The following is a 25,623-nucleotide window of genomic DNA, read 5'->3' on the forward strand; positions in this document are numbered from 1 at the left end:
AGCACAGGTATTCAGGAAGACTCAACAAGATTTGGCGATTAAATGAATGTGGTAGTTAAAGATTAAGGATAATGAGAGGGACTGAGAAAGATATAAATGTATTTCTAGGATGAAAGGAAGAAGCAGGCAACAAAAGAGGTTAAGACATAGGAATGAGAAAATGGGAAAGACTGATATTCAGAGCACAGATTCAGAAGAGGTTAACATTTCTTGCTGAGCCAAAATGAAGTTGAAGAAGAATGAAGTTCAGATGACAACAGGTTTTTAAGTGGAGGATTAAGAAGTTGAGGAAGTTTATGCCACACAATTTCCATATTATCTGTAAAGTAAGAGGTAAAATCAACTGAGAAAATAAGCATCCTCCATTAAAAACAAAATACAAGTAAAGAGAAATGTCTTGGGAAAAGTGAGAGGTAGGAGAGCAGGTGAGATAAAAGATGGATTGTTTTTGATAGGACAAATGAAGATGTGGAAAGCACTCTACAAAGAGGCTGAGACTGCTAAAATATAAAAACAATAACTTAGCCAGAAAAAAAAAGTCCAAACACTGGAGAGAATGCTGGTTATTAGACAGGTCTGAATTCTAATAAGAATATTAAACAGAACCGACCCAAGGGACTCCAGGAAAGGTGTAAAGTGCAGGTATTCATGCTTGTCTATGTGTTTGTGTATATAAACAAAGGTGAGTGATCATCCTAGGCTCTGATTCTGCTATGTTTAGTCCAAGTTTTAGTATTATGGGGATATTATATTTCTGTATTCTGATGACCATCTGAGAAAATTATAAAATACATGATTAGGTTATTCTTGCCTTATCAATTTCTAATGACCAGAATCATAAATAAGAACCTCATTTGGGGCACTTATTGTTCTCAGAGTAGTTAATCTAATCCCTCACACTCCTCAAAATTCTGCTTAACTTCATTTCTCTATTACACTATTCTTTCTCTGTTCTCACCTTGATCCTGCTGCTCCTAGAATATAAATATCTAAGAAATTAAAGTACATACTCAAGTTCTCTACCCTACTACTATAAAATGTCAGTTTCCCACAGTGCATATTTAAATTTATCCTTAGTATTAAATCTTACAAACCAATAACCATACTGAAAAAGAATATATAAAAACACTAACCTGGGGCTGATGCTACATGGATCTGGGTTTGAACTTGCTCTACAGCTTGTGTCCTAATTTCAGATAAAACTTGATGACTGGAACTTGGATGTTCGACAAGTTTTACTGCAGCTAGTGCATCAGGGCCAAACATCTGAATATCCATAGACACCAGACACACTAACATGTCTAAAGGAAATTAAAAGCCAATGGTTATCAATCAATAATATTATAAAACAATCACACTGCATAAAAATTAATGCTGTGCATAATACTACTTCTCAAATGCCAGCCTATCAATCATTGTACATTAGAATTATCTGTGGATCTTCAAAGATTTTGAGGCTCAATCTCTGAAGACTGATTTAGTAGCTTTGGAGTAGGGGTTAGGTATCTTTATTTTAAAAGAGCTTCCCAAGTGATTCTGATGTGTAGCCAGATTAAGGAACTACTTGTATAAAAGTGACATCTTTATTTCTCAATAATATTTTTCATTCCAATCTTCATTTTTAGTATGTATATGAAAGAAAGAATTTGAATCACTGAGTAAAATGTTAACATGACATACTTTAGTAAGCATATTTATGACTCACAATCCACTATGGAGGTGAGTTCACTGGTTTAAGGATAGTACCACTACCAGCAACTAGAAACAGAAGGATGTGTGTTTCACTCAGCTTTAGTCACTTAATAGTAGCAGCTGATAATGTGAAACAGAAAGACTTGCTCCCCAGAGAGTCAAATATAGTTTTGATTTCAAATTCCATACAGAGTAATAGAAATAAAAAAAGGAATAGGGAATAATAATAGTCACATACATCCTGGTCTCTATTATGATAGAAGTTTCTTGTTCATCTAAAACAGGCAGAAAGAATAATACAAACAAATGTGTCTGAAAGGATGAGTCCTTAAAATAAACAGTAAGCCCCTAATATCAATCATGATTTGACACAGCACCACATTATGTATTTTCTCCTTAATAAAGAAAATAACTTAAATGTTTCTTTAGTTTAGACTTACCTATACTCTTTTCTACTTTTGCAATTTTTGTGCAAGCTACATCTCCCATTTCTGTGAGCATATATAGCACCTCGAGTGTTGAGATTACAAGCAGCACATCAGGTAAAGTGAGATGACAAATGATCTCTCTGTATGAGTCCTGATCAACATATTCACATATCAAAACACCATTATCTTCTGCTTTGCAAAGATTTCCCAAAATTTCCATGCCTGAAAAGCATACATACATAAAAATGTATGTGATCCTTAACAGATGAAAAAAAGTTTGTGCACTTTAGACAGATGATAAAAAGTTTGTGCACTTACCCCTCATCTTTAGAAATCTATCCCTTGACATTAGGCATTTTGTAACAGTATGAAACATCAGATGAGTAGTTTTGAAATCAACAGGGTCCAATAAAAGCTAGAAAAAGAAAGGACACTATTATTGAGGTAGGCTTCTTCCAGTATAGGATATTACACATTTAATAAAAATAAACAGAATAATGCTGCATAACTTTAAAAAATGTAATAACTGTGAGCATAGCAATAACTAAATTTGGAGTATCATTTCAAGTACTTTTTCCCCACAAAAGTGTCTGATACTTCTATAATATTGTTTTAGGCAAAAACTATGTATATGTCAACACTGAATACTCTATAAATATGGCAAATATAATAATGCCACATTGTAAAATTTTAAAGTAAATACTGTCACTAACTATAAAAACTGTTTTAAGTTACTGTCACATGCTTACCTCAGCTGCAATATTTCCTAACGTGTCAAGGCCTAATTGCCTTAGAGAAATAAAATGACTATGTGCAGAAAGTAATAGGAAACGAAGACAGGTACGATTAGCTGCCAAGAGCTTAACATTGCCCTCCTCAAAAGAAAGATTTCGCAAAATCACTGCAATCTGAAGTACCCGTTGTCCTTCAATATCATTAATGCCCAGCTTTCGAGGTGGATGAAATAAAGATTCCCAAATCCATTCTCCTGATGTACCTTCTACAACAGAAAATATATATTTTACTCATTAATACTTCATTATTATTGATATTTTAAAGTTCTTAAATTTTTTTCTCATTGACTTACCATGAGACTTGTTTCTGTCAGAAATGAGGTCACGTACTTCATTATCATCAACAATGTCTTTCCAAAACTATAATGAGAAATTATTATGCTTAATTCTGACAATTTGAAACAACCATTCTATTACTTAAAAGTGGTATGTACAATAAAACTCTAATATTTCTACTTTTTTTAATTCACATAGACATCATTGTATTTTATGTATTCACTGACATAAATATTTGATTTTCTAAAGGTAAGGAACTTATACAATAATGTATCATTCTGGACCAGGGGGTTTTAGCTTGGGACCCATAAATCCTTAAAAGGTTTGTGAAAGAAATTAGGGCATATATAAAACTTGAATGGGGGAAAATATGACACCTCTGTGTTCATTAACCTCTAACTAAAATTTAGCATTTCCTTAGCATTTTCTTCAACTCCGAATGTTAGACAACAAACCACAATAGTATTAGCAGCATCTGTGACATTGTCAACAATATAAATCAGACATTTTCAGATCACTTTACAGCTATGAAAAATATTTACAAATAGGGTTTATGCCCATCAAAATTATAACAGTCATTAATCCCATTAGTAAATTGCACATAACCACATGCTCCTGTTTATAGACACTCCGAGACACAGGTACTTAGTAAATCTATATCTAGAAGAAAACCGAATAGCAAATGATGAAGTGATGTGTTCCTGAACTGGTAACACAGATATTTCAGCTGCTTTCCAGTTTTCTGTACCTACAAACTGCTTTTTGTTCCGTATATGAGAGGGAGTGGTCAAAATCTATTGTTTAATGTTCTTTCCCAGGCCAAAAAACAAATGCCTTTATACTAATATATCTATACAAAATGAACTTTAATTTCACCTTGTCAATGCCATTTAACTACATTATTTTGCTACTTCTGTAGTCATAAAGAAGCACACAGGCTATTAGTTCACTTTTTATTTCCAAACCCTTCGGTATTTATATTTCAAAAATAATTGTATTTTACTCTGGGAATTACGTTCTTTTGCAGTTAATGTCACTAGTTTGAAAGAAAGTCCACCACCAAAAGGAACCATTGCAAAAATAAAAAAAGTTAAAAAATGTTTCACAACAACAAAAAAAGAGCTAAGTATATGAAGAAAAAAGACAATGTTCAATAACCAAGAAAAAAAGGGTCACAGGAAATTCAAATAATAAAGATATCAAACATGAAATTCAAAATGATCACACATAAATAAAAGCTAAATCATCAAGAAAATATAATCATCCTAAATGCATATGCAATTAATAATAGAAGTTCAAAATACATGAAACAAAAAATGACAGAACTGAAAGGGGATACAAACATTCATAATTACAGTTGATAATTTCAATACTCATCTCTCAGGAAATCATAGAATAATTATATAGAAAAGCAATAATAATAGAGGAACCTTGAACAATACTGTCAACCACCTTGACTTAATCGATATAAACACAATGTACATCCAACAAGAGCAGAACACACATTCTTCTCAAGTCGTACAAAATGTTCCCCAAGAAAGATCATATACTGAGCCCTAAAACAAGTCTTGGTAAGTTTAAGGAACTGAAAACATACAGAATATCTTCTCTGACAATAATGGATATGATTAAAAACTGATAATAATAAAAATTATAACAGTAATGCTGATAATAAAAACTAGTTTGAAAATGAATGGTCAGAAATTAAACAGCATACTTCTATATAACCCATGAATCAAAGACAATATCACAAGGAAGATTAGATAGTATCTTGAATTAAATGGTAATAAAAATTCAGCATGAAATTTGTGGGACAGAGCTAAAGCAGTTTGTGGAGAAAATCCATAGCTTTACATGCTGATATTAAACAAAAAGAAAAGTTTAAAACCAATAGTCTAAGATTCTACTTTAAGAAGCCTAAAAGAATAAAGCAATGCTCAAAAAGTATTATATTAAATCAACGTGAATAAATGGAGATGGAGTCATTGCTGTGTTATCCAAGAAGCATACATTAGTAAAAGTAGTAATTTACTCAATTAGAATTAAAATTATAATCTCTAATCAATGAGAGAACAGAATAAGTATATAAACACTAAACTCTGGATGGAAAATGAAATAATAAACAATACTCAGTCAAATCAATTTAAAAAAGGCAAGAGAGTAAAATAAAAAAACAAAACTGAATAAGCAGGGCATACAGAAACCAACTCAAAACGTGGTAAATTTAAACAATAACACAATTATATCAAAATTACATTTAATGTAAATGGAATAAATGTATTAATTTAAAAACAAAGTTTTTCACACTGAAAAAAAACAGACCAAATGTGTTATTTACAAGAGTCATCTAAAAAATTAAGAGTAAGAATAGTTGAAAGTAAAATATGAACCATATAAACACACACCAAGTGGAAGCTAATATAGTTATATTGATATCAGACCAAAAAAAGTACACTTAAAAGTAAATAAAAGATATCTTCTGTTTAATGGACGAGAATGCTGTAACAACTATAGTAAAATTCAGTCAGATATTAATAAGAAAGAGAAAATTTAAAAAATGTCAAAAGTTTTTAGAAATTAAGAAAACTCCCTTCAAATAATCCATGTATCCAAAAAGAAAGCATAATGGAAATTAGAAGAGATTTTAAACTGAGTTATAATAAAAACATGAAATTTCAAAATGGAAAGAAAAAGCTAAATGTGTGCTTATATGGAATTTTATGGATTTAAATGTATTAGAGAAAATTAAAAAAAAAAAAAATCAGTTATGTAAGCACCAGCCTAAGAAGTTAGTAGTATGGCAAGTTAAACACAAAGCATATACAAAGAGACACGAAGAACAGAAATTAATGAAAATGGGCAACAGAGGTGATCATCTAATCATCCTTAACTTATTGGTGTCTTCTTCATTTCATGTGATTAGCGAGTATACGGACAGCCCCTACTCTGCTCTGTGACTGAATATATAAATATGTAAATAAACATTTTGTGCATCTTACACTTAATTACCATTATTCTGAAGTTAAGAAAATAATATGCCTTACTACAACTAATAAGCTTTGTTTTTAATGGGTGGGGTGAGACAGGATATAGAACTTTAGGTCAACTTGTGAAGTGAGGAAATTTGAAATGCAACTCCCTATCATGTAAGAAATTTGATGGTCTAACAACCTCAAAAAAAGGGGGTGGTACATAAAAGGGACAGTCACTATTTGAGCTCCAAGCTTAACACAACCCCCTAAATATTTCACCACTAGCCTGGCTCTGCAACCCCCATGGGTTTCACTTTACTATCAGAGTTACTGGAAAATCTCCAATAAAGAAATGAATACAAAGCCATTTTGATAAACTCTTCATCTTATCTGTAAAAAAAAAAATCCCACATAAACAGGTCCACTGAAATTTATAAACCAACATGATGAAACACAAAAAAATAATCTCTTAGAGTTAATAGAATTAAGAGTTGCAAGAGGCTTAGATATTAGAATTATCAGGCGTGTGTGTTTGTATGTGCATGCATATCTAATTTACAATTTATAACTTGTTTAATTAATAAAGTTATATTTATATTTGCTTATATTATATATAATTTAAATTACATTGATTAAAATTTATGTTAGTAAATTTTATCTTTTTAAGATACTTTGGATATATATAAAAATAACAATTATTAAAAGCATAAAAGAAGACCAAAAAGGGCTACTTTGAACAAATATAAAGTGAATTTCTAGAAATTAAAAAGTCACTAAAATAAAACTTAACAAATGAGTCAAGTGGAATATTAGACACAGCTAAAGAGTGATTACGTGAACTGAAACACAAGCCTAAGGAAATTACTCAGACTGCTGCTAATAATCTGGGATTTCTCAGATGTATTGCTTTTGTTAGATATTGTTTTCAGAAGTAAATATATAATAAAATAACTTTATTTCTGTTTATTAGCTAGTTAAAGCTTTTCATGCAACTTAATCACAACTTTTAAATAGGTATCTTTATATATTATGATAAAAATTAAAATATAGGTAGTGTCATGTATATAAAATAAGCAACCATCATTGACTCTTAGCCCTTGGCTATATAAATTAAATGATTCAATATTTTTAAAAAATGTATTCAAATTACCTTAACAAAATCTCTATCAGTCTTCTCCTTCCATTCTTCTCCAAATACAGTAGAAAAGGATCCTAAAGCTAAAAGAATAGTATATTCAATGATATGGAATTATACCTTTCACTTAACTACTTAATAACACATAGGTGTGGAAAAACAAACAGTATAAATACATTTTAAGATAACCTCTTCACTAAAAACTGTTTCATTGTAAATGGTAGAAAGTCATAATAATCTCTTTGAAAGTTTTTAAAATTATATAAGCAAATATTAGATAAAAAATAGAAGATGTAAAAGTTAAATTTGTTGTCATTTTTATCACATTTCTTTAAACACAAAATGTATAAACATTCCACATTTTCAGTGGGAGTGGCCTCTATATTTATCTCCCAACTGAAACTCCATGCCCCCCCAAAAATCAATCAAAACATCTCAAAAGCCTAACCAAATCAAATATATCCATAATCCTCAAACTCAAAGAAACTATTTTCATAATGTAAAACTAATATTTTAAGTATGGGGGTCTTCATAAAGTCTGTGTACTCTGGAATTCTAAATTTCCGACTGCCTTAAAACAGCATTTTCTAAATTGTTAATATTTTATATTGCTACAGTGCATAATAATTTAGTCTTTTAGATAAATAAAAATGCTTAAAGAATTTAAGAAGATAAGCTGGGTCTAAAGGATATCATGCTTCAGCACACCAAAACTAGTAAGATTACCTCTATCATTTATACATGTATAATCCTTGTTCATGGTAAATGAGAAGACTTCAAAAAAAGTTATTCTGGTTTAAGAATAATTCTTTCCCAAAACTTTAAGGTTTCTAAAAATATAAAACAATCTTGAACTCCATTTTATATTAAATGCTGAAAGATATCTTTACAATATCAAAATAACTAATACAAAATAATGTTGAATGAAAATTGAAAATTAAATTAAAAAAAAATAAAATATCAAAATAAAATATTAGAAACCAAAGAACACAAAATTATAATGAAAATTCACCAAATTTAGATCTTCAAAGTTACAACATAAACTAAGCAATACTGATTTTTGTTCCTTCTCCATGTAACCAAGAGTAGTTTCAGGAAGAATAAGAAATTAAGTCTTAGTTTTATTTAAACTAATTTTAAAATAGCCTTCAATGTACTTCATAAAATAAGTACATGTCAAAATTTAAGGAATCCTACTTAGATTATCCCTAATAAATTTAGTTGGAAAGCACACAACTTGACACAAATCAAATCACAGAAAAATAAACTAATTTGCAAACATACTGGTATTTAGAATAAGAAAAGTCATGAATGTAAAAAATATTACAAGAAATTTTCAGGCTGGGTGTACTGTGATATATATTTCCTCAATGATAAAATAATTTCAATTCATGGGAACACCTTATCCTTTATTAGGATATACTTCTGGAGAAAGAAGTTGCAATGGTTTGGAGGTAGGAGGGTTGAAAAGCAAAGAAGAAAAAAATTGTGTATCATTAACATTCAGCTAATATGGGTATTTTAAAAAAGAAAAACTATGAGCAAAAAAAGATTTCAAAACATATTTTCTAAATCTGTTAAATATTACACTACAATTAAAAACTGAGCAACTTCATCTGAAGGAAACCTACATTTAGTAAGAGATAATTTCACAGAAAATAAAAAATTTTATTTATAAAAACCTGTATCTAGTAAATCCTATGAGTAAAACGATATAACATATTTGATAAATCTTATTTTGATTATTTAGGCAGCAAATTTTCAAATGCATTGATCTCAACTGTTTACTTAAAAATTATAAACACACAATAACAGAAATAGACTTCACAAAATCAATTTCTCCCACATCCTAGTTTTCTTTATTAGAATTTTATATCAAGCAATCTTCTCAAATCAAAACCCATATACAGCTCTTAAGAAAAACCCAAAATTTCAAAAGCTCTAGTGAGCCTAAATTATTATTCAAATATATAAAGTTAAAAAATCAAAACATTCATTATTTTAAATTAGACATTTAATAAAAGCAAATAAATGCTATTATGTTGACTAATAAAAAGCACTTTGTCCTTATACAACTTTAAAAAAAAATCCATAACATAATTATAGAATTATCATTCAATGTATTCAGCTTAAAACTTACTGTCATCAAACACCCCGGCATTAGCAAGTAATAAAGTGATGATTTTAGGGTCTTTTTCAAGTTGCATGACGTGTTTACTTTCATTTGATAGGAGGGTGCATACATTAATAGCAAAGTCCACTTCATTTGGGAGTCCAGATAATAGTGAAAGCACCAATTTATTATAATCATTTGGCGAATTGAAATCCATAGATAGCCCATAACTTTGCCGCAGATAATCTAACAAAGATAAAGACAAAAACATCTTGTTTATCAAGGCATAGAAACCACTGTTGTTAATATCTTCTGAATACCACATAAGAGTTTGGTTTCTTTTATAAAATAAAGGTAAAGAGACTGGTTCCTTTGAAATATTTAACAATGTCATGTTTTTAAACACACTGCCTACCTTCTTTACCTAACTGTAGAATTCCTTTCTTAGGTCAGCTTATGAAAAAATTAACTAGTAAAATTCACAATTTTTGGTTCTATAGTTATATGAGTTTTGATAAATACAGTCTTTTAACCACTACCACAATGAAGATACAGTCACTCAGTTTCTTTTTATGCTTTTTGTCAAATCCCTTTTCTACCCACAATCACTAATTTCCTTTCTGTTCCTATAGCTTTACTTCAGTCAAAGGTGAAAGATTTATACGATCTGAAGAGAAACCAGAGTATGTATAGCTTTATTTCAGAATGCCAAATAAATGGAGTCATACAGTATGTAGTCTTTTGTCTGATTTCTTTTTTTTTTTAATTTACTAACTTTTTTGACAGATCCTGCCTCAGGTTTATTTGCACAACTAGTACAGGAGGACACCAACTCCATGCAGACAGCAGCCCACAGGTCACACCAGTCTTTCCATCCTCACATCACCAGACAGAGGCCTTTACTACAGAGCCTTTGTGGGGGCCTGGACACCTTTGGGAGCCTGAGCTGCAACCACAGCCTAGGGCTTGGTTTGAGCCTTGGCCTTGGCCTTTGGCCAGCAGAACCTGCATACCCTTGGTGATGCAGGAACGAGCTTGTTTCCCAAGCTTGAGGTGAGCAATATAGGCAAGTCAACTGAACTTAGAGTTGCTGCCCCTTGGGATCTTAGGCTTGACCTCCTTGGGCTTTACAAGGGCCTTGATAGCCTGTGTTTCATTACTTTTATTTATCAAAATGCTTTTGAGGTTAATATCCATGATGATGTGTGTGTCAATAGTTTGTTTCTTTTAATTGTTATAGTATAGATATAAGAAAATCTGTTCATCCATTCCCTAGATGAAGGACATTTACACTGTACCCAGTTTTTGGCACTTATGAATACAGTTGCTATAAACATTCACATACAGGACATTGTGCAGACATATTTTAGTTCTCTTAGATTGCTGGGTATGTTGGCTGTAACATCTTGCCTTTCCACCCCATCACCAATATACAAAGAGTTCGTATTGCTCTGCATCTTTGTCAGCACTTTATACTGTCAGTTTTGAATATTAGTCACTTATCTAATATTTGTTTTGTAAATATTTTTTCCCAGTCAGTGGCTGTCTTTTCATTTTCTTAGCAGTGCCTGAAGAGATGTTTTATAATGTCTGATTTATGAATTTTTACCTTTATAGTTCATGCCTCTGTATTCTAAGAAACTTTTTCCTAACCCTAGGCAACTAAAATTTTCTGCAGAAGAATGAATTTAAAACACTTTAAAAATTTTGAAGGTAAGAAAGATGGGGTTATAAAACACTAATGTATAATTATAATATATACATATAAGAAAATACTATACTTCTGGAAATACTGACTCTCAATTGGGGCTGTTTAGGCCTCAGAAGCTATGTCCTGTGACATATACCCCAAGTACATTTTTCACATAAAGACATAACTAGTTTATGGGAGGAGGCAAGAAAACAAGAGTTAAAGTACTTATAGATGAAACATCTCACAAACAATGGATGAAGAAGAATTAGAATGCAAAGTAGAGATTTATTGCCACAATATGCCATAGAAGAAAATCATGCAAGAAAGAAATTTATTCATTTCCCAGGGTAGATATTTGAGGAGACGACTCTTCAATCTAAAATATTCTAGGAATATTGGCCAGTGTAGCTCAGTGGATTGAGCTTGGGCTGTGAACCAAAGAATTGCTGGTTTGATTCCCGATCAAAGCACATGCCTGGGTTGTGGTGGGCCAGGTCCCCAGTGGGGGCCATGTGAGAGGCAACCACACATTGATGTTTCTCTCCCTCTCCTTCCCACCTCTCTAAAAATAAATAAATAAATAAAATCTTTTAAAAAAATTCTAGGAATTTCTCCAACAGTAGATAGTGAAAAAGTATCACAATACAGTTATAAATGACTATGAACATATTCTTTACCATATTTAAGGTTGCACAATACATATTCATTTTAATAATCCTGAAGTGAAATATCTCATAAATACCTGAAAATATCTGAAAAAAGTAACAAAACTTCTGTGAATATAGTTAGATTTTGATATTTCTATACTGCATACTATAATTTATTATAAAAACCCAAGTCTCAGCAATAGCCAAGTTAATTTTAGATTTTACAAAACTTTGAAGCAAATCACTTCAATAGAAAAAAATTTAGAACTCACATCCAGCGTCTGTCAAATTTTGTTTATGTGCTTTCAATATGATCTTAGAATTGTTCTGTTTGCTTACATTTCAATGCATCCTTACCTTCGTAACTTGGCCAAAGACATCTCCAATCAAACCAAAATAAATAAATGTGATAGTTATGAAAAGTCCTTTAATTATACCACGTTTGGTAAAGATTCCTAAGATAATGTAGGGTAAAAGTGCTTATAAGATTTGAGGCAAGAGCCTCACCCCTTTCCAAGTATACATGATCATCAAACACCTATAATTTTACACTTGGAATGGGATCAGAAATTTATTTTCAATATCCTTTTTTAAAAAAATATTTTTTAATCATCACTTGAGGACATTTTTCATTGCTTTTAGAGAGAGGAAGGGGGAGGAGAAAAAGAGGGAGAGGGGAGGGGACAGAGAAAGAGAGAGAGAGAAACATCAGTGTGAGAGAGAAATATCAATCAGTTGCTTTTCACGGGATCCTTGACTGTGGATAGAACCCACAACCTAGGTATGGGCCCTCACTGGGAATGGAATCCACAACCTTTCCATGTATGGGATGCCATTATAACCGAGTTATACCAGCCAGGGCTATTTTCAATGTTTTTGACTCAAAGTTTATACAAATCAATTACTGCTGACAAATTGAATTTAATCTGAGACAATGGTATGTCTGTTTTTAGTTTAGAGGAATGGGACAATTGTTCCTAGAAGGCTGTTTACATTGCAGGAATTATACAATACTTTCAATCACATGGCAGCAATTGTTGTAGTGCAAAAGTCTGTTAGAATATGAAATATTTAAGGGAAAATTTTTGCTCAACTATGACAAATAAAGCAAAAAAACAAAATCTCCCTGTATGAAATTTCCCAAATTTAAGTACCAAAAATGCAAATGGACAGGGTACTTTCTTTTACCAAAATAATTGGATTGGATTAAATAATCACTAAAATCGTAGTTAGTTCTAAAATTCTACAGTTCTATTAATTTCAATGTCACACTTTTCAATTTTGCCTTTCACAGTTTTTCTATTAAAGATATTGCAAATAAACAATTTTATTTTAATTTAAAGATAACTGAATTTTTATGGTCATTTAAAAATGTAAGAAAACATGAACAAAAAGTCTTTAATAATGTACTTTATAATACTGCAGAACTGATGTATTCAAATCAATACCAAGTGAAAAAAGAATACAGAAAGAGGACAACCAAAGGATTAAGTATTTATGACAAGGAAAAACATGGAAAACTATGCAAATAAATGATAAAGCCACCGTAAGTACAAAGTTTAATAATCCTAAAGTTCAAGGCAAAATCTACTCAATATTTTTTTGCCATTTAAAGTCACTGGACAAAAGGAGCAAATATCCTTAGAGGAATATTTGGTCCCTCTCAATGTATAATATTTCATTTACTCTATTTATTATGAAAAATTATGAGTAGAATTGCATTTTATACGAAATGTCCTGGACTACTGCCATTTGAAACTTATTCATTATTCAAAATATTATTTTAGAATATCTTTTCTTAATATCAACAATTAGTATCTTTAGGTAAATACATTTGCCTGCAGGGACAGAAAGGCTGTATGATCAAGGATATAAATACAAATCTTTTTATAGGTTTTAACTAAAATTTCCTAAAAGTTCTTAATCATTATGCAATTCCATTTTGGTGAATATTTGAAACACACACACACACACCGACCATATTTTTCTTAATGATACTTGAATCATCAACAAAGGATTTGTTTTGTATATTGATAATCACCATAATTTTTAGAACACTGTCATAATGTTGCTATGGCTCCTTCTAGAAAAATAAAAAGCATCTTCAAATTCATAAATCGTGTTCTGAAACACTACCTCTTATCAGTCTGTATTAGAAATACTATAGTCTGATATTCCCCAGCAATTCCTAGATTCTTCCCTTTCATGGATTCCCAATCCTCATTTTATCGATCATGCAACATGTAACAAAAATGCTCAGATTCTCCTTAAAAACAAAACAATGAAACCCAGACATATGACAACACATTAGAAAGAGTTATAACACCAAGTTAGGCAATTCTGTCATTCCCTTAACTTGTGAAGCTCTATAAACGACTTTTATTAGACTTCTGAAATACCAGAAATATTTTACATCTTCTTTCTTGAAGTAAATCTGTTTTAATCAGAGGAGGCAAAAACAAAAAAGAAGAAACAAAAACCCCGATCCAAGAAAAAAACAACATCAGACACAGAAGTGAGTCAGTTTAGAAATCTGTAATAGCAGACATCCAAACCTATTTAACCTACAATCATGGACAGTTTCTGTTGTTACTGTAATACAGGAGCCACAGAGTTATGAAGCTGAAAACAGTTTTAAAGGTCATTAATACAGTGTTGCATTCAATATACGAATAGCCTCTATAATATCCCTGAAATAATAGTCATTAGCCCTTTTTACAAACAGGGAACAAATCACCTAACAAGTCGCCGTTTTATTTCAGCTTAAACTATTAGCAAGATCTTCCACATGGTGACTTAAGCACACATGAGAGAGTTTAAGGATAATTTATAAGACATTGGGACTATAGCACCAATGAATAATAAATATCTATAGATCATTGTATACTTTATAAAGACTATACCCTTGAAAAGGACATCATCTCCCCTTTTTTAGGCCAAACGTTGGTGAATGAAGAATAGAGATGTTTAACTCTTCTACCTCTCTTTCCAGTCATCACAGCCCAGTCCCCAGAGTCACTAAATACTGGAACCCTCCATCTATTCTGCCTCAAAAACCTCTTTATTAGACTCTCAACCTGATTACTTCCAATTTGAGTCCTATTCTTTTAGCTGCAGATTCCTCTATAACTATTACCAGAATGACTTAAATGAAAAACAAAAAATCTTATTCCTTGTACCTTGTCAGAAACAGTTGAATAGTTAGAAAGATTTCTGAGGAACGCTGGTGCTGGGAATTCCAATAATTGTAGAAAATCTAGTAAATGCTACCTAAATATTCTTAGCTTCTCTAATCCTAACAGAACCTTTCTCATGTTTAGTGACTATTCGTGTTAAACTGATCATTAGCCAAAGAAAAAAGAAAAAAAATTTCACTTAGGAGTACAGATATTTTTAAGTCTGGAAATTGTTGCAACTAACAATCTTATAAGCCTATGATAGAAAGGCCCTGATACCAACTAGATGTTGATCTTTGAAAGCTGTATTACCACAAGGCTTAAGTGTATTCTCAGGAGCAAAATAAGGAACTAATTCATTGGATGGTGTCTATTTTCCTAATTCAAAACTATGGAGGGGGGGCGGAATATGGACAACTGTAATTGAACAACAATAAAATAATTTAAATTAAAAAAGCCATAGTAAAAGAAGAGGAAGAAAATATAAGTATTAAAAACGTAATTGATTAAAATTAGTAAAATTGAAAAAAAAAGCCCCAAAACTGTGGAACTACACCCTCTCAATTTCCAACAATATTTACCTGATACACTGTGTTGCTGGTAATTGTAGGAAGATGGAATTGCACCAATAGGTAGCTGTGGCTTTGGATTGCCTGGTGGTACTTCATCATCATCCTCCCCAAAATGATGAACTTTCTCGTACTTTTCTAGGTAACTGAAATAGAAAAACAGCACAGTAGATATTTAAAAGTGTATCTTAGTTTTAACTCCTACTACATATATCCGCCCTCCTTTTCTAGAAGCTCTAAATTTTTAAAAAATATTAGGATATTACAATCCTCTTATATATACAAAAATATTTGGATATTACAAACCTCTTAGATTAGTCACTTCAGCAATAATACTGCAGTCGAACTCAATGCAGTGATTCTTTTTTTTTTATTTTAATCATTGTTCAAGTACAGTTTTCTCCCCCTACTCCCATCAATGCAGTGATTCTAAAAGTGTTTTTATATTTACAGAAAAGACCACATCACTACTGAAATAAAAATGTAAAAGGAATATTGAAGGACAACTCCCTATAGATGAAAGGCATGTATTTTATTTACTGACTTAAAAACATTACACACGGTCATTGTAAAACCAAGAAAAATGAGAGGATTCTTTAGCCCTGGTCTCCCCAATCTCACTCACCAGAGATGATAACAGGTTCATGTGCATATGCCTATATATTTTCTGTGTATATTTTTATTTACCAACATATTTTAGAGCTGTAAACATGCCAATACATACAGTATTAGTTTAGTCTTTTTAAATAGTTGTGTAATATTTAATTATATTGATACATCATAATATAACTAGATCTCCAGAGATAAATTTAAATATTTTCAGTTTTGTTTTTTGCTACTACAAATCACACAACAATAAACTTAATCTGTGTACTTGTTGAATATTCTTCTCGGAACAGACATTGGAAATGGCATGCTCATTTTGAACAGCAATACAGCCAAGTTCCCATCCAAAATCCATGTGCCTAACAAATTTTGACCAATTTATGAGATAGTTCTTTGTATCCCCTTTATGTTATCATTTTGGAATATGATCAATCTTCTTATTAATTAGAATTAAATTTCCAAATTCATAATTTATCATCACTTACCAATTTATAGTAAGTTCTCAAGTAAAATTTTAAAGTGGGTGAACTGATGAAACCCCTGTCAATGACAACACTGTAACTAACAAACTTGTTACTGTACTTCACAAGTATGTTGATTAATATAATTTCTTATATTTATCAAAGAAAAGTTCTAGATGTAGTTAATTAAAAGATCAATCCATCTACAATTCCTGATCCAGGCAGGTACTAAGTCCATTAGTAACTATTTTAAAAGTCTTAAACAGCTATCCATGCCTTGGCTCTTTTAGTTACAGGCAGCTGAGATGAGAGAGAGGTGCATCAATGGAATACACAGGATGACCTCAGAAGTATTATTTTGTTTTTAGTACCAAAACTTGAAACTCAAGGTGGGGTGAATGAAGGCTAAAACTTTACAAATATAAAAACTAGTAACATAAAAAATCATTACCACTCCTCATTTTCCCCTTTCAGTTTTACACGGCATAATAATTCACATCTTACCTGGAAGAGAATTAAACCATCCCTTTGCATTATTTATTAAGTCTTCCATATTAGCTCAGTTAGAGCTAGGAACTCTTTACTAGTTGGCAGCTTGATAGCTAATGAACCTAACACTTTACTGATGGAGCTCTGGCATACTAAAGCAGGGACACATACACAGATAGAACCCTTGAGCACTGAGGAGAGTATGTAGCTGCTCATATCTTACCCTGATCCTGGGGATGTCCCCCAGCAGATAGCATTTACAGTCCCAAACCATAAAACAAAAGGATGATTAAAAAGAGGCAGTCTCTCTCCAGGATAGACCCATAATAGATGTGAATAGGTAAATATCGGGCCTATTCTTTTTGAAATCTAATGCAGGCACCATAAAAAGAAGAGTATATAAAATTCAGACTAAAACAGCTGCTCAAAAATGATGTGACATATTTTCTGCAAGTGAGGGTCACATGAAGTCACTCAGGCAATAGTATTGATAGAAGTACTTTAGAGAGTATGGTCTTCCAGAATTGATGGAAATCACTGTGCAATGGTTAAAAATAAACTAAAGATAATCTTCATTAAATAAATTTTATCCAAATATAACAGAAATAATAATGAAGATGTAGAATTTTAAAATCAGAATGTTACACTAATATTTTAAGATGCTCTTTATAAATTTGTTACTCATGACTGAGCACAGTTGATTTAAAATTTGTGTTTTTTATTACAGCTGAGGGAGAAAGCAACATTATTAGTAAAGAAGGATCATAAATATAACGTTTTCCCTCCTAGAACACCCAAAATGGAGCATAAGTAACATGAGCGGCTGACAGCAACCCTTTACTATATACTCACAGTAAACAGTGCGTATTATATACATAAAAGCTCTTACAATTTAAATTTTCATAAGGTTTTAAAAACACATGAATTCTGGTCTCTTGGCACATTCTAACCTTATTCCTCCAAGAAGATTCTTTTCATAATTTTAATCCCCAGAAAGTTATGGTTTAGGCAAATTGTTATGATGTGTGAAGTTTTTATTCACTTTGCTTGAGGATCAATAATTGTTCTCACTGGCATGATTAAATATTTCTAACCAAGACTCAACATTTCTTAGTTTAACTAAGGTTTTCACACCCAGTTCTGATCTCTTGTCCCTCCTAATAAAGTCTTTCTTTTCTGTTTTTCAAAGAGTTAGATGTCTAAAATGAAAAAGTATTAACAGACAAGAGAAAACACCTAAAATAAAAATAACAATTTAAAGTCTACGCCTCTAGCATGACCTTGAGGATACACATCAATGTTTTTTGTTCACTCATTGGCCTACAAATGCTAGACTGTATGTTTCTCTTTCTTCTCAAAGTCAATAATATCACTTGAATAGTTAATATATTAATAATACAAGTATTTACTGAGCTCTTACAATAATCTGCCTAGTACGCTATGTATTTAACTTAAGACTGGTAAAATACTGAAATCCAGATGGCAGTAACTCTCTCATCAGGCAACTACAGAAAATTAGTCTCCCTAGTTCAACATTAGAAACAGATTCAGGTGGGATGAGTTATATATTCTTTTTCTTCACCTTAGCACTAATTTATTTTGTGGTAGATTCTATGCCACAGGTCACAGACTTACAGGATGGAGGCAAATATCCTCTAAGGATAATACATAAATTACTTTAAATGGCATTGTTCAATTAAAAAGCTTAAGTGTGATGAAAACAATGGGGGGGGGCAGGGGAGTTCACTCAAAATAGCATCAAATAATAATGGGTATTATTATTATTATGCATGTAGGAAATTTTAACCTCTTATATTATCTGACAGATTAAATACACACCAAAAAAAAAAAACCAAAAACAAATTAGGTTATAGAAGATTTGAATACAATCACCAGTAAGATTACATACAATGATTTTTCTTTTCAAATCTCCATGAAAATTATGAAACTGTATCAACTCACACAGAAAACCACAATAAATTAAGGATTAACTATTATATAGGGCACATTCTCTAACTACAATGCAACTCAAAGTTTTGCCTAAGATAGCAATTAAGCCCTTGGAAAATTAAAAATAATGTTTATGATGTAAAATACCAAACCTATATAGAAATGTAGAGAAGCTGATATAACAGTATCCCAACAGCAGATATCAACTCCAGGTAAATCTCGTTTCACTGTACCACAATTAACTATCTTCATAACTCTCTTCCAGATTATTTTAAAGTAGTTTCCAGATATCATATAATTTCATCTGTAAATATTTTTGATAGAATTATTGGTAATTAAACACAACAATAACAACAATCAATCAAAAAACTCTTGACTGTTCTTGAAAAAACCAAATACATATAACTGGGAACATTTCATAAAATCTTTTTCATATGTTTTATGAAAAGATGGCAGTTCAAGGTCGCATATCCAACTCTTCCTTTAAGTACAATTGCAATGAAAACTTGAAGAATAAAAATAGAGGGATACTGCATCATTTGTAAGTTAGAAACTTAGAAATTCTGGCCCAGTACAAGAAGAAACTTCAAATATCCACAAGACTAAGTTGCAAAACACTTCTTGAGAGAGTAAATGTGATCTAGTGGAACAGATTCTAAGCCAAAACATATAAAAAAGGCAAGTTCAATTTGGATTTCCTTTAGCCACTAAGGATCAACAGATTATGAATGAGTCTGATAATGGGACCCAGAGAATACCAATTGTTAAGAAGAAACATATAGAAAGCTGGGTTGAACTCACTGGTTGCCCAAGGAAGTAAAGTCCTTTATAAACTTTACCTTATAGTGTCTTTGTCAAAACGAACCCAAAGACATAGACATGTGGGCACCTATGGAAAGCACCAGTATGGAAAGACTACTGTCATCTGTAATGGGGCCTCCATTAATGTAGTATACGAGTAACTTCAAGATGAAACATCAGGTACAAAATCAAATACAGTGGCTTAGAAACCAGAGGTGATGAAACTTCTTTGCCCAGAATTATCCCCTCTGGAGGGAGGGGACACTAAAGAGTAGATTTGAGAAGGTAGAAGATAACCTTGGTCAAGTAGAGGGCAAGCTTGAGAAAGTGTTCTATATGGAAAGGGAAAGAACTAATAAAAACAATGGTGGTTGAAAATGAGACATGTATGATAAACAGGAGCTCAAACATAGCAAAAAACCTGTGGTTTTGGAAGGAAGACCAGAATAAATGGTCTTTGACATAATAATAACAATCATTGACACAGATGGATTTCTTCAGCTAAAATGCTTAACATGTATATCAAAAAGGTCCCTTGGACTGGGATGCCAGAGTGTATGGGTTGTCAGGCAAAAATTAACAAAAACAGAAAAATACTCTGACACATTTTGATGAAGGATTTATGTTTCAAAGATAAAAATGATTCCTAGAGGTAGGCAGAAACACTCCTACTCTCTAAAAGTTACATAGAGCAGTTGAACTAGCTTGACTTCTCTTCAGAATTAATTGCTAGCTCTGGCTCCACTGGTTGGAGTGTCATCCCATACACAAAAAGGCTGCAGGTTCAATTCCCAGTCAGGGCACATACCTAGGTTTGATCCCTGGTTGGGGTGCGTACAGGAAGCAACCCATCAATGTTTCTCTCTCACATCTTTCTCTCTCTTTCCCTTCCTCTCCCTCTAAAAGCAATAAAAATATATCCTCAGGTGAGGATAAAACAAATTAATTGCTAGAAAATAATAAACACATATCAGAGTTTTGAGGAGAAAATAATTTCTTTTGAGTAGAAATCCAAACCTAATCACATTGCTCAAGTAAGACAACAGAAATTCATTTTTAGATACATAATGACACAGAAAAAAAATAAAGCCACACAGCTCTCTGGGGAAAAAAACCAACAACAGTCAAGTAAGTACTCTAATTGATAGATGAATCAAAATTAAGAAATGGTTAAAACAGGTAAATGACGGTGAGCATAGAGGCTATTTAAACTCAGCTATTAGTCTCAACTATAACTGCTATACTACAAAAGAGAATGCAAATGTCATTGGTAATTATAAAAGGAGAACATAGGGAAAATGCAAACCCATTAAAATAATTTGAAAATGATACTTCTGATATGAAGCTTAAGAACTTATCCACAAAAATGGAAAAAAAAAAGAGAAGTAATAGTAAGAAAAATTAAAACTGTACTCTGTTATTTATACAGGAAGCATGAACAAAATGGGTTTATTTCCATAGTTAAAATTAATGAAAATTTATTCTTGGCAATGTTTCTAATTTTTTTTTCATGTGTAACAGAAAAATTAAGATCTGGATAATTACTTTCCAAATCAGTATAGGGAAATGAAAGCATTAATGTACATAATATGCAGAGAAAAGGAGAAAAGCAAGAATACCTTTTGATGTAGCAATTACACTCTTTGCCATATACCCTGGATAAAACTGGAAACAACTCACATATTCATAAATAATAGCACAAATAAAACTGTGGCACATTCATGCAATGAAATGTTACAGGGCAATGAAAAATAAACTAACATGGATTGATACAGCAATCAACAAAATGTTAAATGAAAAATCATTTCAGAATACATTATGATTACATTTATATAAATGTCATAAACAGGCAAAGGAAATTTAAATGTATTTATCAATAGACAAAGTCATAGTAAAACCACAAAGAAAAGCCAGATAATTATCACTTAGGAAATAAATGAGAAATTACCCTGCGGGGGAGAAATGCAATATAAAAGAAACATAAGAGGCATCAAAGGTATTAGTAGAGTTTTACTTTTTTATTGTTTTGGTGTAAACTTGTATGTATTAAGCTTTTGTTGCATGTATATTTCATAATGAAAAAAATTTAAAAAACAGAAAAAAAAGTAGTGAGTTATTTCAAACTTTAAAAAAACAGACATTTCCATGGCTGTATAAAATACTTCCAATCACAGAAAAAGGTTAGAAGCTCCCTGAAAGCTAATCTAGTAAACTTCATTAAAATTGCAGTTTAAAAAGAGTAGAAAAACAACCTATTAATACATATTAAACACACACACACTCAAGATTGAAAATTTTATTGCAGAAATCCAATGACAGTTCATTATTGAAAATTTCATAACATTAAACTCACCTGTAGAATGAAGAAAAAATTATACTATCTAAACAAAGGATGCCAGAGATTACTTAATAAAGATTACTTAATAAAATGAAGAATCCATGCTTAATTGAAAAACATTAATGAATAAAGAATTCCAGAATATTTTTACTTTTGGATCTCTCATATGGCTCATTTGTTATGCCATACACAACAAAGAATTTCCGATTGACTTCTTTTACGTGCTATAGGATTGCTGAGAACATTACACATTAACTTGATCCAGGGTTCTTGATTCTGTAGAAGAGTGACCTACAAACTGGGGCACACATACAAGATACTCCAATAGGGAGAGATACTTAATTTATGGATTGTCACTGCCACCTCCTTCACTCAATACATCCAGCAGTCATATGTGAGGCAATGTGAAGGGGCAAACAGTGGAATCCTCATTCACCTATTAGCCTTTGACCAGTGGAACCTTAATCATTCATTAGATTCCATGGCCTAACGTGATTGTTTAGTGGATTTAAAGATAATATCTAATTTAACTAAACTATGTCTCACAGAAAGGATAAGAAAATTAAATATATTTTTTCAAGGAAACCACAATTTGAATAATATAAGGGGGAACCCCCCAAATCCAGAGTTTATTTATAAAAAATTGTGTATTTAGTCTTATGTTTCAACTTCAGCCACCTTCAAAGTATTCTTGATGCAATACACCTAATCAAGACATTATTTCCATTGCTCAAAAACAGTTTTGCAACTCATCAATTTTGATGCCTTTTAGTGCTCCTGCCATTTTTTGTTTCACTGCTTCCACACTGACAAAAATGTTTGTTTTCCTTTGAGAACTTTTTTCATCCAGGGAAACAAAAAAAGCACTCTGGGTGAGGTCAGGTGAATGGGGGGCTTGGGGCACAGGGGTCATGCCATTTTTGAGTAAAAATTGCTGAACACTCAACACCGTATGGGCAGATACGCTAGTAAATCACTCATTATGAAATGGGCAAATGCGTTGAGTTTTCAACAAAAATTTACTCAAGCCAATCACAGCCTGTCACAACAAGGCCAGCTGGTACACTGATACAGACGGGTTCCTAGAACAGTCACCTTCAGGGGAAGCCTGTACTACAAGGGCTCACCCTCCAGAAGGTAATTCCAGGTTTTTTTGGGTCCCCCCGTCACAAACAGAAAGGTGGCAGAGCTTGTAATTCTTACATAAGCTCTTTATCAACAATACTATGAAGTAAAAACAATGACAATGAAATCAGATATGAAAGCAGGCCAAAATATTTCTAAATTATAAAAAAAACTATCTGAACTGTATATTTACATGCCCTGATGCTGATGATGAACCTTGTCCTAGGCTGTTATACTATTGTGTGAGTGAAGATCTGCAAGATGTTCTGAACATCTAGAATGTGAAGACAAACTTCTACATTTTGCTCAGCAGTACTTTTCAAGTCATTGAAACTTAAACAAAACTTCATAATGTTTAAAGATATAGATTATTTCAAGTAAGTGTACTGATAAATATTTATAATTATCTTTCAAAGGCTAACTTCTGTACCACTGGGGAAATATCTGTTCATTTTCTCATCATAAAAATGGCTAAAACTAATACATGGAAAATATGCCAACAAAACAAAATACTGTTGGTAAATAATAAGAAAACACTACTGAGTAGTTGAAGAAACAAGGATTCAAGCACATTATACTGTGTGGGAGATTTTCTATATAGCTGAATTCAAGTACAGATGTTTCTAAGATATCTTAGTTTATAGTATTTACTAGATAGATTCTCTTTCAAAACTGAACTTTATGAAGAATTACTTTTTGGTGAGTCATTAAAGGAAAGCTATATCACAGAAGACCTATTCTCATAAGCAAATGGCCTTTTTAGAAAAAGATTTTTCAGGAAAATATATTAATTCTACTTAAAGCCACAATGAAGAAGCAGCTGCTTTTAGCTAGGAAGGGGATGAAGTGGGGGAGTGGATAAAGGAAGAAGAAAGAGGATGAGGGTAGAGAAAAGAAAAAATAAAGAGGTAAGGGGGAGGGAAATGAAGGTTACACATGTGAAAAATCATGACTGCATGACTGCATCATTAACAGACAAGGTAATTATGCAAGGAAGTTGGACAGAAGTGTCAAAAATGCTGGAGGATAATTGCAATGTTGTCAATTATATAAAAACAAGGTCTTTGAAATAGAGTAAAATCTTCTAATATTTTTCATAATGAATGAAGTGATTAAAAAGTATTTTGTGCCACAGAGGCTGAATGGCTGTTGTAGTGAATAGTACTTAAAAGTGCTGCCAATTTTGGTAATTAACATACTTTACTTTTATGTCTGCTAACTTTTCCCATGATAATGTTAGGTAACAAGCAATATCTTATCTAATAGACAACTTAAGAAACAGAACAAAACAGACACCAATCTACCCTTTAAAGTAAAGTTAAAATTTTAACAATGAACAGAAAATACTTACTTTCAAAAAGAAACTCAGGCTATGAAGAGAGTATTTTTTAATGTTCTTTTTAAAAAAGGATTTCCCTTTTTTAAAGAGATTCTTTTATCATGTGATTCTGTTGCTGAAAATATTGTACATGTGTCATATATTAAAAATCCCATGTCTACACTGAATTAGGAAAAAGAATTTTCCAAGCTATTTAAAATCCTCCATAAATTCTGTGGACTTTGAATTCTTTACAAATATATTTTTATTAATATAGTTTCATAGTTAACATCACAAGAACAGTACAAAGAACTCGTATGTGTTCAATACATCCACACCAATGGGTTTTATGTTGCTTATTTGCTTTATCATATTCTCACTATTCCAATCTCTCCCCTTCTACATGCATGCACACGCACATATGTACACACATACACACAATCCTGAACTATTTCAGCTCTACCTAACACATATAAACACACACAGGGAGTGTGCTAAAATGAGGAGACAAAGAAACATGGCCCAAATAAGAGAACAGAACAAAATGCCAGAAAAAAAATTAAACAAAATGGAGACAAGCTGACTAGACGCAGAGTTCAAAACACTGGTTATGAGGATACTCAATGAACTCAGTGAGAACTTCCAAAGATAAAAAATGACACGGAAACTGCAAAAAAGAACCAGTCAAAAATGAAGGATACAGAACTGAAATGAAGAGTAGTTTACAGGGAATCAACAGTAGAGTAGATGCAGCTGTGAATCAAATCAGCAATTTGGAATATAAGAAACCAAAAACACCCAAGCAGAACAGCAAAAGGAAAAAGAATCCAAAAAAATAAGGATAGTATAAGGACCCTCTGGGACAACTTCAAGCACACCAACATTTCCATCATGGGGGTGCTAAAAGAAGAGAGTAAGAAATTGAAAATCTACTTTAAAAAGGACAGAAACTTCCCTAACTTGGTGAAGAAAATAGACATACAAGTCCAGGAAGCACAGAGAGTCCCAAATAAGATGAACCCAAAAAGGCCCACACCAAA

At 31.9% G+C, this 25,623-nt stretch overlaps 1 protein-coding gene across 2 annotated transcripts in view; it reads right to left on the bottom strand.

Moving 5' to 3' along the window:
* ARID2 (AT-rich interaction domain 2) overlaps positions 1-25,623 on the bottom strand; it is a 164,271-nt gene that overhangs the window by 61,311 nt on the left and 77,337 nt on the right. For both annotated transcript variants that reach the window (XM_028531863.2, XM_036019142.1), the window contains exons 4-11: positions 15,508-15,641; positions 9,438-9,656; positions 7,313-7,380; positions 3,208-3,274; positions 2,870-3,120; positions 2,439-2,535; positions 2,133-2,342; positions 1,134-1,301 (exon numbers count right to left, since the gene is read on the bottom strand). In XM_028531863.2, coding sequence (XP_028387664.1) covers positions 1,134-1,301; positions 2,133-2,342; positions 2,439-2,535; positions 2,870-3,120; positions 3,208-3,274; positions 7,313-7,380; positions 9,438-9,656; positions 15,508-15,641 — 1,214 coding nt within the window. The remainder of the gene's footprint in view (positions 1-1,133; positions 1,302-2,132; positions 2,343-2,438; positions 2,536-2,869; positions 3,121-3,207; positions 3,275-7,312; positions 7,381-9,437; positions 9,657-15,507; positions 15,642-25,623) is intronic.

This window comes from Phyllostomus discolor, chromosome 2 (assembly GCF_004126475.2).
Source record: "Phyllostomus discolor isolate MPI-MPIP mPhyDis1 chromosome 2, mPhyDis1.pri.v3, whole genome shotgun sequence".
Classification (NCBI taxonomy): domain Eukaryota; kingdom Metazoa; phylum Chordata; class Mammalia; order Chiroptera; family Phyllostomidae; genus Phyllostomus; species Phyllostomus discolor.